Raw genomic sequence first — 12,407 nt, 5'->3', positions numbered from 1 at the left:
TATTCTCGCCCTTAAGTCTTTATAAGCAGTGAATCGATCGATTAAAGAGTATCACTAGAACCACTTTCTCGTTCAACAGCCTAATCCTATTTATATTCCAGATACTTATTAAAACGTACTGCCCCGATTTGTCCCACGGGTATCATTAAAAAAATTGCAGTAAAACAGCTAGTAAAACGGCCAATCGACCTATCAAATACTCATTTAAGGGGCGTATTTGTGCGTATTTTGGGGCATGGCCCGGAGCGCCTACCCCCGGGGGTGGCACATGCCGCCCGGCGGATTGCATTTTGTTTTTCTTCCCGGGGCGCTAAACTTAAAAATACGGCCCTGGTCATTTTAGTATCTGGGATATAAAACACCTTATTCTTACGCCTTCTCAGTTTTGTCCGTGTCGTTAAGCGGTTCCTGTTCCCTGGTGGGCTGGCGCGCGTTCCAGGGCTGCAGCTCGCCGGAGCCGAAGATGATGAAGCTGAGCGCGCCCACCACGTACACGCCCGCCAGGATGAAGAATACTATCTGCCACTGCGCGTACGTGTTCTGTAAAACAAAATTTTGGTTGGTATAAGACACGTGATTAAATCAAATATAACATATAAACGAAAAAGTATCAAATATATCGTAATTATTTGAGTTCTTTCCGAGACTCGTGTCGTGGGTATTTCTTGGAAAATTTTACTAAGGACATAAATCATCAATTACCTAGCAACTTGGTATCGTCTTGGATCGTCCCATTCGTTTTTCGTCAAGTTCTTAAATTAGTCCTATTCTGCTTTCGTCACCCATTCTACATTCGTCACAATCGTCGGTGGCTTTCAATGTAGAATGAGTGACAAAAGCAGAATAGGACTAATTTAAGAACTTGACGAAAAACGAATGGGACGACCCAAGACGATACCAGCAACTTTATATCAGTGAAAAATAATCTGCTAATAATATTTAAACAGTGTGATAGAGACAACACGTAACGAAAGGTACAATCTAAAAAACCGATTCAGAGTTTATTTGCATATGCAACATCTCATAAGTTATTATTTTTATTACATTTACTTACATGTTGTTTGGTAAGTTCCCCGACCATGAAGGTAGACAGCCACCCGCCGAGCGAAGACAACGTGTTGGCCATCCCGAAAATGGTTCCTGTGGTAATAACAAACTATTACTTATGTTTATATGCACCGTGATTGTAAACTGTTGATATTCCGGTCACAGACCCGTGGACGCCTGTTGTACTGACTGAATGTTTAACTACACATTATATACTGTGTATAAATGGTATGTTCATTGTTCTTAGAGAAAAGTTGCGCCCGGGGGTCAAACTTTTTTCAAAAACCTATGTTTTGGTTTAGAGCAAGTAGGTAGGTAACGACTTGTAGATAAATTTTCCGTCATGACGTCAAAATTACATGGTTATTACAACAAAAAACAACAAAAATTTGTTGCGATACAAATGTTGGGTGCGATATCGAGTCCATTGCCAAGGTAACTAGCATTGATGGTGAGGGTGATGGTGAAGATGGCGACAGATCATACTCGGTCGTGGCCGAGGAACGCTTGCACGACCATTATTAGGACTCCCGGTAGATACCAGTATGTGTGACCAGTATAATGTACTCACCGCTGAAGTTTGGAGCGATGTCAAGTCCATTGCCGAGGTAGCCGGCGGTGACTGCCCCGTTGATGGTCAGAGCGATGGTAAAGATGGCAACCGACCATACCCGATCGTGGCCGAAGAACGCTTGCGCGACCATCAGGACTCCTGGAAAAGTATACATAGTCACTGAGAATGTATCATCGCCCACTCCATTAACTGTACATCGGTGGACCTTATGCCTTTTTGTAATAACTAGTCCTAACTGTACAGTCACCTGCAATAATATGTTACACTTCGAAGGTCGCAAAAATATGTGACACGCTCTTATGGCTTTACAAATAAGATTGTGTCAGATATTTTTGCTGCCTTCGTTGTGTAATAAATTATTGCAGGTGACTGTACATCCACCGTACAGTTAGGAGTGTTGCTGTTTGTAACCTAACATTAATTAAATTTTATTACATTTAGCAAATAAAATTATGCAAAAAATTGGTTGCGAAATAAGATCCGGAAAAATAATTTTCGTCAATGTTATAAAGAACCACGCTGAGGCCCGGTTCATGTTGAACGCGCGCAGCATATGCCCTGCCTGTATTTCTGTTATTGGACGCGCAAATAAATTACCGGTTGGGTGTGGACTTGCGCTGCCGATGCTGGCGGGCACGGCTGAGGGTTTGACAGATGTCAGTTCCATCTTACCGGGTAATCCGACAGCGAAGCCGGTGAACAGCTTCCTGGCTGACGTGGTGGACAGCCTGCCGCTTCCACGAAGGCTGTCAGCCAGCACGGAGGAAGCTAGCGCACTCAGGTACTTGCCGAGGTAGGATCTTACCGGGTAGTCCGACAGCGAAGCCGGTGAACAGCTTCCTGGCTGACGTGGTGGACAGCCTGCCGCTTCGACGAAGGCTGTCAGCTAGCACGGAGGAAGCTAGCGCACTCAGATACTTGCCCAGGTAGGATCTTACCGGGTAGTCCGACAGCGAAGCCGGTGAACAGCTTCCTGGCTGACGTGGTGGACAGCCTGCCGCTTCGACAAAGGCTATCAGCCAGCACGGATGAAGCTAGCGCGCACAGGAACTTGTCCAGGTAGGATCTTACCGGGTAGTCCGACAGCGAAGCCGGTGAACAGCTTCCTGGCTGACGTGGTGGACAGCCTGCCGCTTCGACGAAGGCTATCAGCCAGCACGGATGAAGCTAGCGCGCACAGGAACTTGTCCAGGTAGGATCTTACCGGGTAGTCCGACAGCGAAGCCGGTGAACAGCTTCCTGGCTGACGTGGTGGACAGCCTGCCGCTTCGTCGAAGGCTGTCAGCCAGCACGGAGGAGGCGAGCGCGCACAGGTACTTGCCCAGGTAGGGTAGGGAGGATAATAGGCCGTTCTGTAACAAATATGTTTTCGTAAGAAACTTGCGTGTGGAAACCATCGTTTTCCCTTAAAGGATAATTTCATCCGTATAGTTACACTTCAGTTTGGTTTAAAAATATAAATTGGTGCCACCGTTTTAAGAGGTAACCATACTCGCATCGGTTCTGAATAAGGCGCTTCCACATTTCTTCGCAATATCAAAGTCGCCCTTATAAATATCCGACGACTTTTTGCTAAATACGTCACATTGACTGGTCCAGACGGTTAGGCGATTATTTAGTCATGCGAGCGCGCTAAATATATCGCGATTTCTTTTTTCTGGTCAGTGGTCGCAAGGTACATTCACCCTGTTAAAGGCAGAGGCAGTTTAAAGGCGCCTCTCGAGCCTTGAGATCTGATTAAGGTCGGCATCTGACCCTGTTATTGCAAACTTATTTTTTCGCTTGGGTTACCACCCATATTTATTTACCCATACCGCCCATTACAATGGAAACCACAGGACATAAGACTAATAGTACATACATACTTTGAATAGGAGGCAAAGAGTAGGTATAGTAAATATTGAATCATAGTCATTTTAAAGGCTAGTGACACACATGTCGCATTGATATTTTTTATGAACTACCAACATGAATGTAAATTAGATAATCGTGAATTGAATGAGGCACATGTAGCATTTTTGCGGACAAAGAATAGTACCTACAGATGTTTTTATGAGTACCTCCCGCACACCAGAATACGCATAAGAATTTTGGAATTTTAATCAACATTATGCCAACGTCCCTATAACTCATCGAAGCCTACCAAGAAATCGCCATTCAAATAAAAAAGAACCTTGGCTAATTTCGAGAAATATCCCAACTATTTTTACTCGCGGAGGCTGGCCCATATGGCATGGTCACATGGCACACATAACATAAGTAATATTCAATTAGAACGCTGTCCGCCGAATGTTCTCGTCTACAAGTCACATTTTTTATGAGTAGGTTGGATAATTACCTATACCTATAGATCTTTAAGTCGATTAAATCTTTTGGATTTTTTTCCAAATATCCGTGGCATGTGGGTTCCCCAGATCTACAGCTCTAGAGCCTCTATTACATAGCATACAAAGCATTAATTAAAGCAAAAGCATTATTGTGGGACTTAGTCAATCTGTGTAAGATTGTCCTATAATATTTATTGATTTTATTTTATTTATTTATTCATTATTAATTGTTTTAATTTTAAATTTTGTTCTCTGTGGATATATTTTATTTGAAAACGCGTTCACCCCAAGTGCGGCTATCGAAATTCCGGGCCCTGGCGACTCTAACTATAGGCCCACCAAGAGGACACACCTCCATGATCACCAGTAGGCAGTGTTAGAGGAAAACCGCGGTTCAGATAACCGATAATAAAATTATGAGTGTTAATAAACCGGGATTATGAGGCAAGTGGCTGTGATATGTCAACCGCATTTTCCTTATAATATTATTTAGCTATAATTTTTAAGAAAAAAAAACCGACTTCCATGGGGGCTGATGAAAGATTACTGTAGATGGTACACTATGTAGAAAAGGAGGTAAAACCACCCACTTTTCTACTAGCATTTTGCTTCTGTATAATGGCTCCTCTACAGGGTGGGCCAACGCCGGCCACTCCAAGGGACGCAGCCATGCGGTAGAATGAGATAGCAATATCACTTGCTCCCTCTAACGCATAAATGCGTCCCTTGGAGTGGCCGGCGTTGGCCCATCGTGAAGGGGAGCCATGAGGGTCGTAGTTCTAGCCTAACCTAACCCACTCCTCAGATAGCAGTTCGGTTCTGTGCGGATCGCAGTTCGAACCTAATCAAACCCACTTTTCAAGTAGCATGTCGTTTCTGTAAGGCTCGCAGTTCTAACCTAACCTAATCCTTGTTCGGTTCTGTGAGGATCGCAGTTCAAACCTAACCTAACCCACTTAATGGCGCATGCCGTGCGGTGTACGGGGGTTTAAGCGGGAGGGGCTAGTAAGATTGGCATCATCGTACTTTATACCTACATTAATTTTATGGTAGGTAATCATAGTTGTTTATTTAGTTAAGGTATCATAGTGGTTTTCTGGATCAAGGTCCGAGTCCGAGTCCGGGTCCGAGTCCGGGTCCGAGTCCGAGTCCGGGTCCGTGTCCGGGTCCGAGACCGGGTCCGAGTCCGGGTCCGAGTCCGGTTCCGAGTCCGAATCCGGGTCCGAGTCCAGGTCCGGGTCCAAACCGGATCCGGGTCCGAACCGGATCCGGGTATGAGTCCGAGTCCGGGTCCCAGTCCAAGTCAAAATCGAAATTCGTAATCACCAAACGTGTACCATGCGTCATTGAAGAGTTCTGTTCTGGTCATCATCAGCAGTTCCACTTCATCAAATACGACAGTTTTTAATGTAAATGCTTGATTTTATGATGAAAATACAAAAAAATCTATACGTATGCCTTTAATATTTGAGGAGTTCCCTCGATTCCTTATGGATCCCATCATCAGAACTCGAGCTTGACAAAAATGTGGCTTAAAAACTTAACTTGCTTAACGAACATAACGAAAAGGAAAAATCGCCAAACGTGAACTATGCGTCGTTTAAGAGTTCTGTTCTGATCATCATCAGCAGTTCCACTTCATCAAATGCAACAGTTTTTAATAAAAATGCTTGATTTTCTAATGTAAATACAAAAATCTCTATACGCATGCCTTTAAGATTTGAGGAGTTCCCTTGATTCCTCATGGATCCCATCATCAGAACTCGAGCTTGACAAAAATGTGGCTTAAAAACTTAACTTGCTTAACAAACATAACGACGAGGACAAATCGCCAACCGTGAACTATGCGTCATTGAAGAGTTCTGTTCTGATCATCATCAGCAGTTCCACTTCATCAAATGCAACAGTTTTTAGTGAAAATGCTTGATTTTCTGATGTAAATACAAAAATCTCTATACGCATGCCTTTAAGATTTGAGGAGTTCCCTTGATTCCTCATGGATCCCATCATCAGAACTCGAGCTTGACAAAAATGTGGCTTAAAAACTTAACTTGCTTAACAAACATAACGAAGAGGACAAATCGCCAACCGTGAACTATGCGTCGTTAAAGAGTTCCGTTCTGATCATCGTCAGCAGTTCCACTTCATCAAATGTCACTTTTTTGGGTGTATATGCTTGATTTGTTGATAAAAACCCAAAAATCACTATATGTATGCCTTTAAGATTTGAGGAGTTCCCTCGATTCCTCATGGATCCCATCATCAGAACTGGGTTTTGACAAAAACGGGACCAATCTGTATGCATATACATTCAATCAAAAAAATAATTTTCAAAATCGATCTAGTAATGACGGAGATATGGAGTAACAAACATAAAAAAAAAAAAAAAAAAAAAAATACAACCGAATTGATAACCTCCTTCTTTGAGATTTGGAAGTCGGTTAAAAATAGAACACATTACAATGTAGTTAAGATTTTATGGAAAATTTTATAAGAATTTTAAGGTAGTTTTGAATTATTTCTAGCAACAGTTACCTAAGTAAGTACCTACTGGTTGTGGTTTGCTGACATTCAGTTTTTCATTTGATTTAAACTCGATAGACTTCCGTACAAGACCGAGCGAAGTCAAGATCTCCGTTTCAGAATAGGCAAAAATGCTTTCGTAAGTATGTTCGGATGTCTTCCTCTACAACTCGCATTTCTCAACCAATTCTCGTGAAAGTTTAATCGGATTCGATAATTAGATATATAGAATTTACCACTTGATTCAGTTTATGTATTCAAAACATTATAAAGGTAGTGATTTATAAATCACGCTATGTTAAAATTATACAGGTAGTGATTCATGAAAATATAGATTTAGAGGAAACGAATGTCTACAATTCATATGCATTTTAAACTTAGGTATATTTAATTTACCCCTTTTTTAGCGTGGAGGGTAAAAAGAGGAGAAAATAAAATCTAAAAAGATCATAAAATCATCAGGTAACGGGTTACGGTAGGTAACAGATAACGGTAAATAACGTGCAATTTGCGCTAACGACGGGGATCATTGTACTAATAGCTTTAATGAGCCGGTTCTTGGAACTTATTGATTAGAGGGTGTTATGTATTCTATTCTATTCGAGACATGCACTCCTTCAACATCCCGCGGTTTATAAACGGGAGGAGCTTGTCGAGGACAGAGATAAGTGGCGCAAACTGGTGTTCGACGGTCGTAAAATCCACGACGACGCCACAGAATAAATAATAGTACTAGGTACAGAAGACTCACTCTCTAACAAAACGCGTCTGTTACGATCAGCACAGATATGGCCGCTAGGTGGCGACAGCGCCACACGCGCGGCTTATGGCTTTCCCCAAAATTGGGGTGGAACGGATGCACTTTTAGCTACCTGTAGCAAAGCGACGAAATGGCGGAGTGAGCTACGCCTGATGACGCTTGATTGAAGACACTCGCAAGTAAGCGAGGTAAGCGTCATCAGCGCGACATTTGTTCGCCACGGGCACACTACACCGTGAACTATGCGTCGTTAAAGAGTTCCGTTCTGATCATCGTCAGCAGTTCCACTTCATCAAATGTCACTTTTTTGGGTGTATATGCTTGATTTGTTGATAAAAACCCAAAAATCACTATATGTATGCCTTTAAGATTTGAGGAGTTCCCTCGATTCCTCATGGATCCCATCATCAGAACTGGGTTTTGACAAAAACGGGACCAATCTGTATGCATATACATTCAATCAAAAAATAATTTTCAAAATCGATCTAGTAATGACGGAGATATGGAGTAACAAACATAAAAAAAAAAAAACAAAAAAAAAAACATACAACCGAATTGATAACCTCCTTCTTTGAGATTTGGAAGTCGGTTAAAAATAGAACACATTACAATGTAGTTAAGATTTTATGGAAAATTTTATAAGAATTTTAAGGTAGTTTTGAATTATTTCTAGCAACAGTTACCTAAGTAAGTACCTACTGGTTGTGGTTTGCTGACATTCAGTTTTTCATTTGATTTAAACTCGATAGACTTCCGTACAAGACCGAGCGAAGTCAAGATCTCCGTTTCAGAATAGGCAAAAATGCTTTCGTAAGTATGTTCGGATGTCTTCCTCTACAACTCGCATTTCTCAACCAATTCTCGTGAAAGTTTAATCGGATTCGATAATTAGATATATAGAATTTACCACTTGATTCAGTTTATGTATTCAAAACATTATAAAGGTAGTGATTTATAAATCACGCTATGTTAAAATTATACAGGAAACGAATGTCTACAATTCATATGCATTTTAAACTTAGGTATATTTAATTTACCCCTTTTTTAGCGTGGAGGGTAAAAAGAGGAGAAAATAAAATCTAAAAAGATCATAAAATCATCAGGTAACGGGTTACTTTCGCTTGCTGATCGATGGATCCGCGCCAATCCGTGGCGCCGGCGCCGGCAGTCTGCCGCCTGCGCAAATTGAGCTGACTAATGACAGGGTACAGCCGTGCACGTAAAGTTGTAGTCCGTATAAGATAACTTTGCACTTTGATAGAACAAAGTGAGGAAGCGTCATTATCAACGTCACATTTTCATAAAAATTTGACATAAATGTTGACATTTTTACAATTTGTCATTTTCAAATGCCATGCGGACTTAGTTTGGTCCAACTCTGAACTATAATCAGAGAGCCTACCACGAAAAACTAAACCGTAGATCAAGCTAAATTTAATAGTTACTATATGATCGCAGTCTTAGTAGTCTGATAATAATATCAAAAACACTTCTGCCTCGTCTGTCTCGTATATTTTTTTCTTACGGAAGACTAATTACCAATAAGCAGCTTGCACCAACGTTCTTAACGATAATCTCAGCCTAGACCCTAGACCGTAAAACTGAAATCCAGTTTGCTGGCGCCAAGAAAATGGTCTTAATAAACAAAGTTACGACTGATATAGACGGACCAGTTAAATCTGACCTTACAAACCAACTTACTAAGCTAACTAACTATAGTTCGTTTTTTTTTAGCATTAGAAAGAACTTGCAAGAAGGTAAGCGATCTTAACATGTCTTTTAATTGAAAAACGCTTTTTGAAAATCAAAAATATTACTTATGAAAGCAGAAGAATATAAATGATCGTATTAGATTCATAATTGTTATATATTTGCCGTAACTTATTTTTAAAATGTGTTTTTCAATTAAAAGACACATCAAGATTGTTTACCTTAATTCTAATGCTAAAAAAACGAACTATAAACTAACTGTTTGTGCTTTTCAGTGTGTTTGGTTTTTTGAAGACGGTTCCCTTTAAAAAAAAAGTAATGAAATGAAGTTATTTTTGGTTTTGTTTTTCTTTATTGTTTTTGTAATTTTTTATTCTTTTAGAAAAATGTCTACTATTGTCTCAGCCCAGGGCCCTGCCCCCTGGATCCCCCACGAGTCTAGGGCTGAAATTATACTAGTCACGTCTGCAGCGCTTAACTATAGGTACCTACTTTTGAATAGCGGTATAATTATTCCTGAGCTTGTAATTAAGGACCCGGTAAATAACGTGCAATTTGCGCTAACGACGGGGATCATTGTACTAATAGCTTTAATGAGCCGGTTCTTGGAACTTATTGATTAGAGGGTGTTATGTATTCTATTCTATTCGAGACATGCACTCCTTCAACATCCCGCGGTTTATAAACGGGAGGAGCTTGTCGAGGACAGAGATAAGTGGCGCAAACTGGTGTTCGACGGTCGTAAAATCCACGACGACGCCACAGAATAAATAATAGTACTAGGTACAGAAGACTCACTCTCTAACAAAACGCGTCTGTTACGATCAGCACAGATATGGCCGCTAGGTGGCGACAGCGCCACACGCGCGGCTTATGGCTTTCCCCAAAATTGGGGTGGAACGGATGCACTTTTAGCTACCTGTAGCAAAGCGACGAAATGGCGGAGTGAGCTACGCCTGATGACGCTTGATTGAAGACACTCGCAAGTAAGCGAGGTAAGCGTCATCAGCGCGACATTTGTTTGCCACGGGCACACTACACCTGTCTGTTTTGCGGTCGTGGTAAGCTTATACAGCCATGAAAAACGTTGTCCCTCTGCCTGACACTGTTTGTATAATCTGTAATACACTGAAAGGCATACGATGACGATTCTATTCTAGTATAAGATGGCTAATAATTATATTCGTATAAGTCTTTATAGTACCTACATAGACTCGTATATCTAATATACACTTGACTCCTCGCCTGTACCTTTGTCCGTTCACCTCCTGCGATTGTCCGAATCATTAGTATTCCATGGGAGACCTTGGTCCGCGCTATGTTCACAATTTAACTGACACTTGCAATCAATCTCGCATTCTTGCTAGATTGACGACTTTCTGAGTGTTTGTAGATGGCGAAAATTATTAACGGTCATATCACACTTAGGGCCGCCATACACGGACTGCTTTGAGCAGTCAGTGCCAACAGCTTCAAGCGGTCGCCGTTGGGTGATCTACAGTTTCAATACAAAATAGTCATTCGCAATACACGAACCGCTCAAGCAGTTGCAACTGCTTCGGGCGGTTGGCTGCGCGGTGAAATTTCATCATGCGGTCAAGCTGCAAAAGCAGTCCGTGTATGTTGATCACTGGGTTACTGCTCGAGCAGCCCGTGTATGGCGGCTCTTACAGTCGTCATCAGCACCATCAGATATATCAGAGCGGCCAAGGCCACAGAATAAATAATAGTATTATACATATCTGAACACGCCTCTATTTTCAAGACGTTAGGGTAGAAGGTAGAAGGGTTTTTGCAGTTTTGTGCGATTAATTGACGTAAGTAGTATTACGAAAGCGACTGAATTTCAAACCCAAAGCACCCCAGAAGATTCAAGTATTTTTAACAAAAATATAATATCTAAATAAGTATTATTTTTCGGGACTTATGTACGAAATATCATTTGATATATTTACTAGTCGCTTTTCAGTGAAGGAAAACATCGTGAGGAAACCGGACTATTCTCAATAAGTTCTCGTTTACCTTCTGGGTTGGACCTAGGTTTTACGAAAGCAGTCATCTGACGAGATGGCAGTCGCTTTCGTAAAAACTAGTGCCTACGCTACGCCAATTCTCGGGATTAGTTGCCAAGCGGACCCCATCAGGCTCCCATGGCTAAATCCGGGACAACGCGAGGAAGATGATAATACGAATAATTTTATGACGTCAATAGGATTGTAACATTTGTAACAATCGTGATAAACACTTGACCATCCACTTATTCTACCCCATGTAGGGTTGCCATACTCCGGATTTGTCCGGACATGTCAGGATTTTTGACCCTTTGTTCGGATTGCGGCCGGACTTGGCAAGTGTCCGGATTTTTAGGAATGACCTTATAAAAAAAATGTTTACGTGATATATTTATTACAAAATTAACAAACTATTAGTGAGTAATCAACGAAAACAATAATATTTCTTTCAACGATACAGTACACCGAGCAGCGCGCCGCCGGGCGTCGTTCAAGCTACGCCAAATCTCTGTTACAAGAAATGTCCGGATTTTTAGGGTGATGTCAGGATTTTTATCAGGACATTTAATTCTTCCATATGACAACCCTAACCCCATGTAACACCATAACAAAGTTCAGCCATACACCATGAAGATAATGACCATAATTTATATGTTTTAGATTGCGCACTAAGAGATAAAAATTAATCGCTATTGTGATTGTGCACATATGTTGTTAGGACGTGTGAAGTTACTTAGAAATATTTATTATATGGAAATAACCTGAGTATAATAATAATGTAGCTTTATATGTCGTGATCTAGAACGTAGTATTTTATTGATTAGGTACCTACTGAGAAAATTACTTCCTTACAATTTTCCAGCGATCGTTATCCTTCCTTTATTCTAGAAAAGATGACTAAGTATATATCATTAAAGATATACGCTAAAACGCTATTTTTTATGTAAAGAACAAATAACACTATGTCATGTCTAAATAAACTCAAAATCCTTTGAAAATTAGCACCAGAACCTTCGCGCCTACGCGTATAAATCTTAAAAAACTTAATCAACCTCGTTCTAACCCTTTTAGAGGGTGAATTTCCAAAAATGATTTCTTAGACAATAATAAAATTAAAATAGCCTATTTAAGTCCCACTGCCGGGCACAGGCCTCCTCTCAAGCACGAGAGGTTTTGGGCTATAGTCCCCACGCTGGTCCATTGTGGATGGATGTGACGTCCTTAAGAAGATTGGAAGAATAACTATTTAATCTGTTTCATATTTCGCTTTCAAGGATGTGCATTGTCTTTGTATCTATATAAATATAACGCAACTACTTTATGTGTATACATAGGTTTTTTTTTTTGTTTATTTATTAAAATTGCCATAGATAATATATTCTATGGGAGGAAAGGCCGTAATAGATTAGAATGCGGGCGACGGGACACAGCCTCGACTTTACCGCCTATATTGT

The 12,407-nt window shown here is 40.8% G+C and overlaps 1 protein-coding gene across 1 annotated transcript in view; it reads right to left on the bottom strand.

Moving 5' to 3' along the window:
- Window positions 1–344: 344 nt before the first annotated feature.
- LOC134672996 (sialin) overlaps window positions 345–12,407 on the bottom strand; it is a 66,229-nt gene continuing 54,166 nt past the window's right edge. The window contains exons 9-12 of the mRNA XM_063530955.1: window positions 2,826–2,973; window positions 1,619–1,759; window positions 1,055–1,140; window positions 345–540 (exon numbers count right to left, since the gene is read on the bottom strand). Coding sequence (XP_063387025.1) covers window positions 370–540; window positions 1,055–1,140; window positions 1,619–1,759; window positions 2,826–2,973 — 546 coding nt within the window. The 3' untranslated portion in view covers window positions 345–369. The remainder of the gene's footprint in view (window positions 541–1,054; window positions 1,141–1,618; window positions 1,760–2,825; window positions 2,974–12,407) is intronic.

This window comes from Cydia fagiglandana, chromosome 17 (genome assembly GCF_963556715.1).
Source record: "Cydia fagiglandana chromosome 17, ilCydFagi1.1, whole genome shotgun sequence".
Taxonomy (NCBI): domain Eukaryota; kingdom Metazoa; phylum Arthropoda; class Insecta; order Lepidoptera; family Tortricidae; genus Cydia; species Cydia fagiglandana.
Note: the sequence above shows the minus strand (reverse complement) of the source record. Positions and strands in the feature narration are given on the sequence as shown.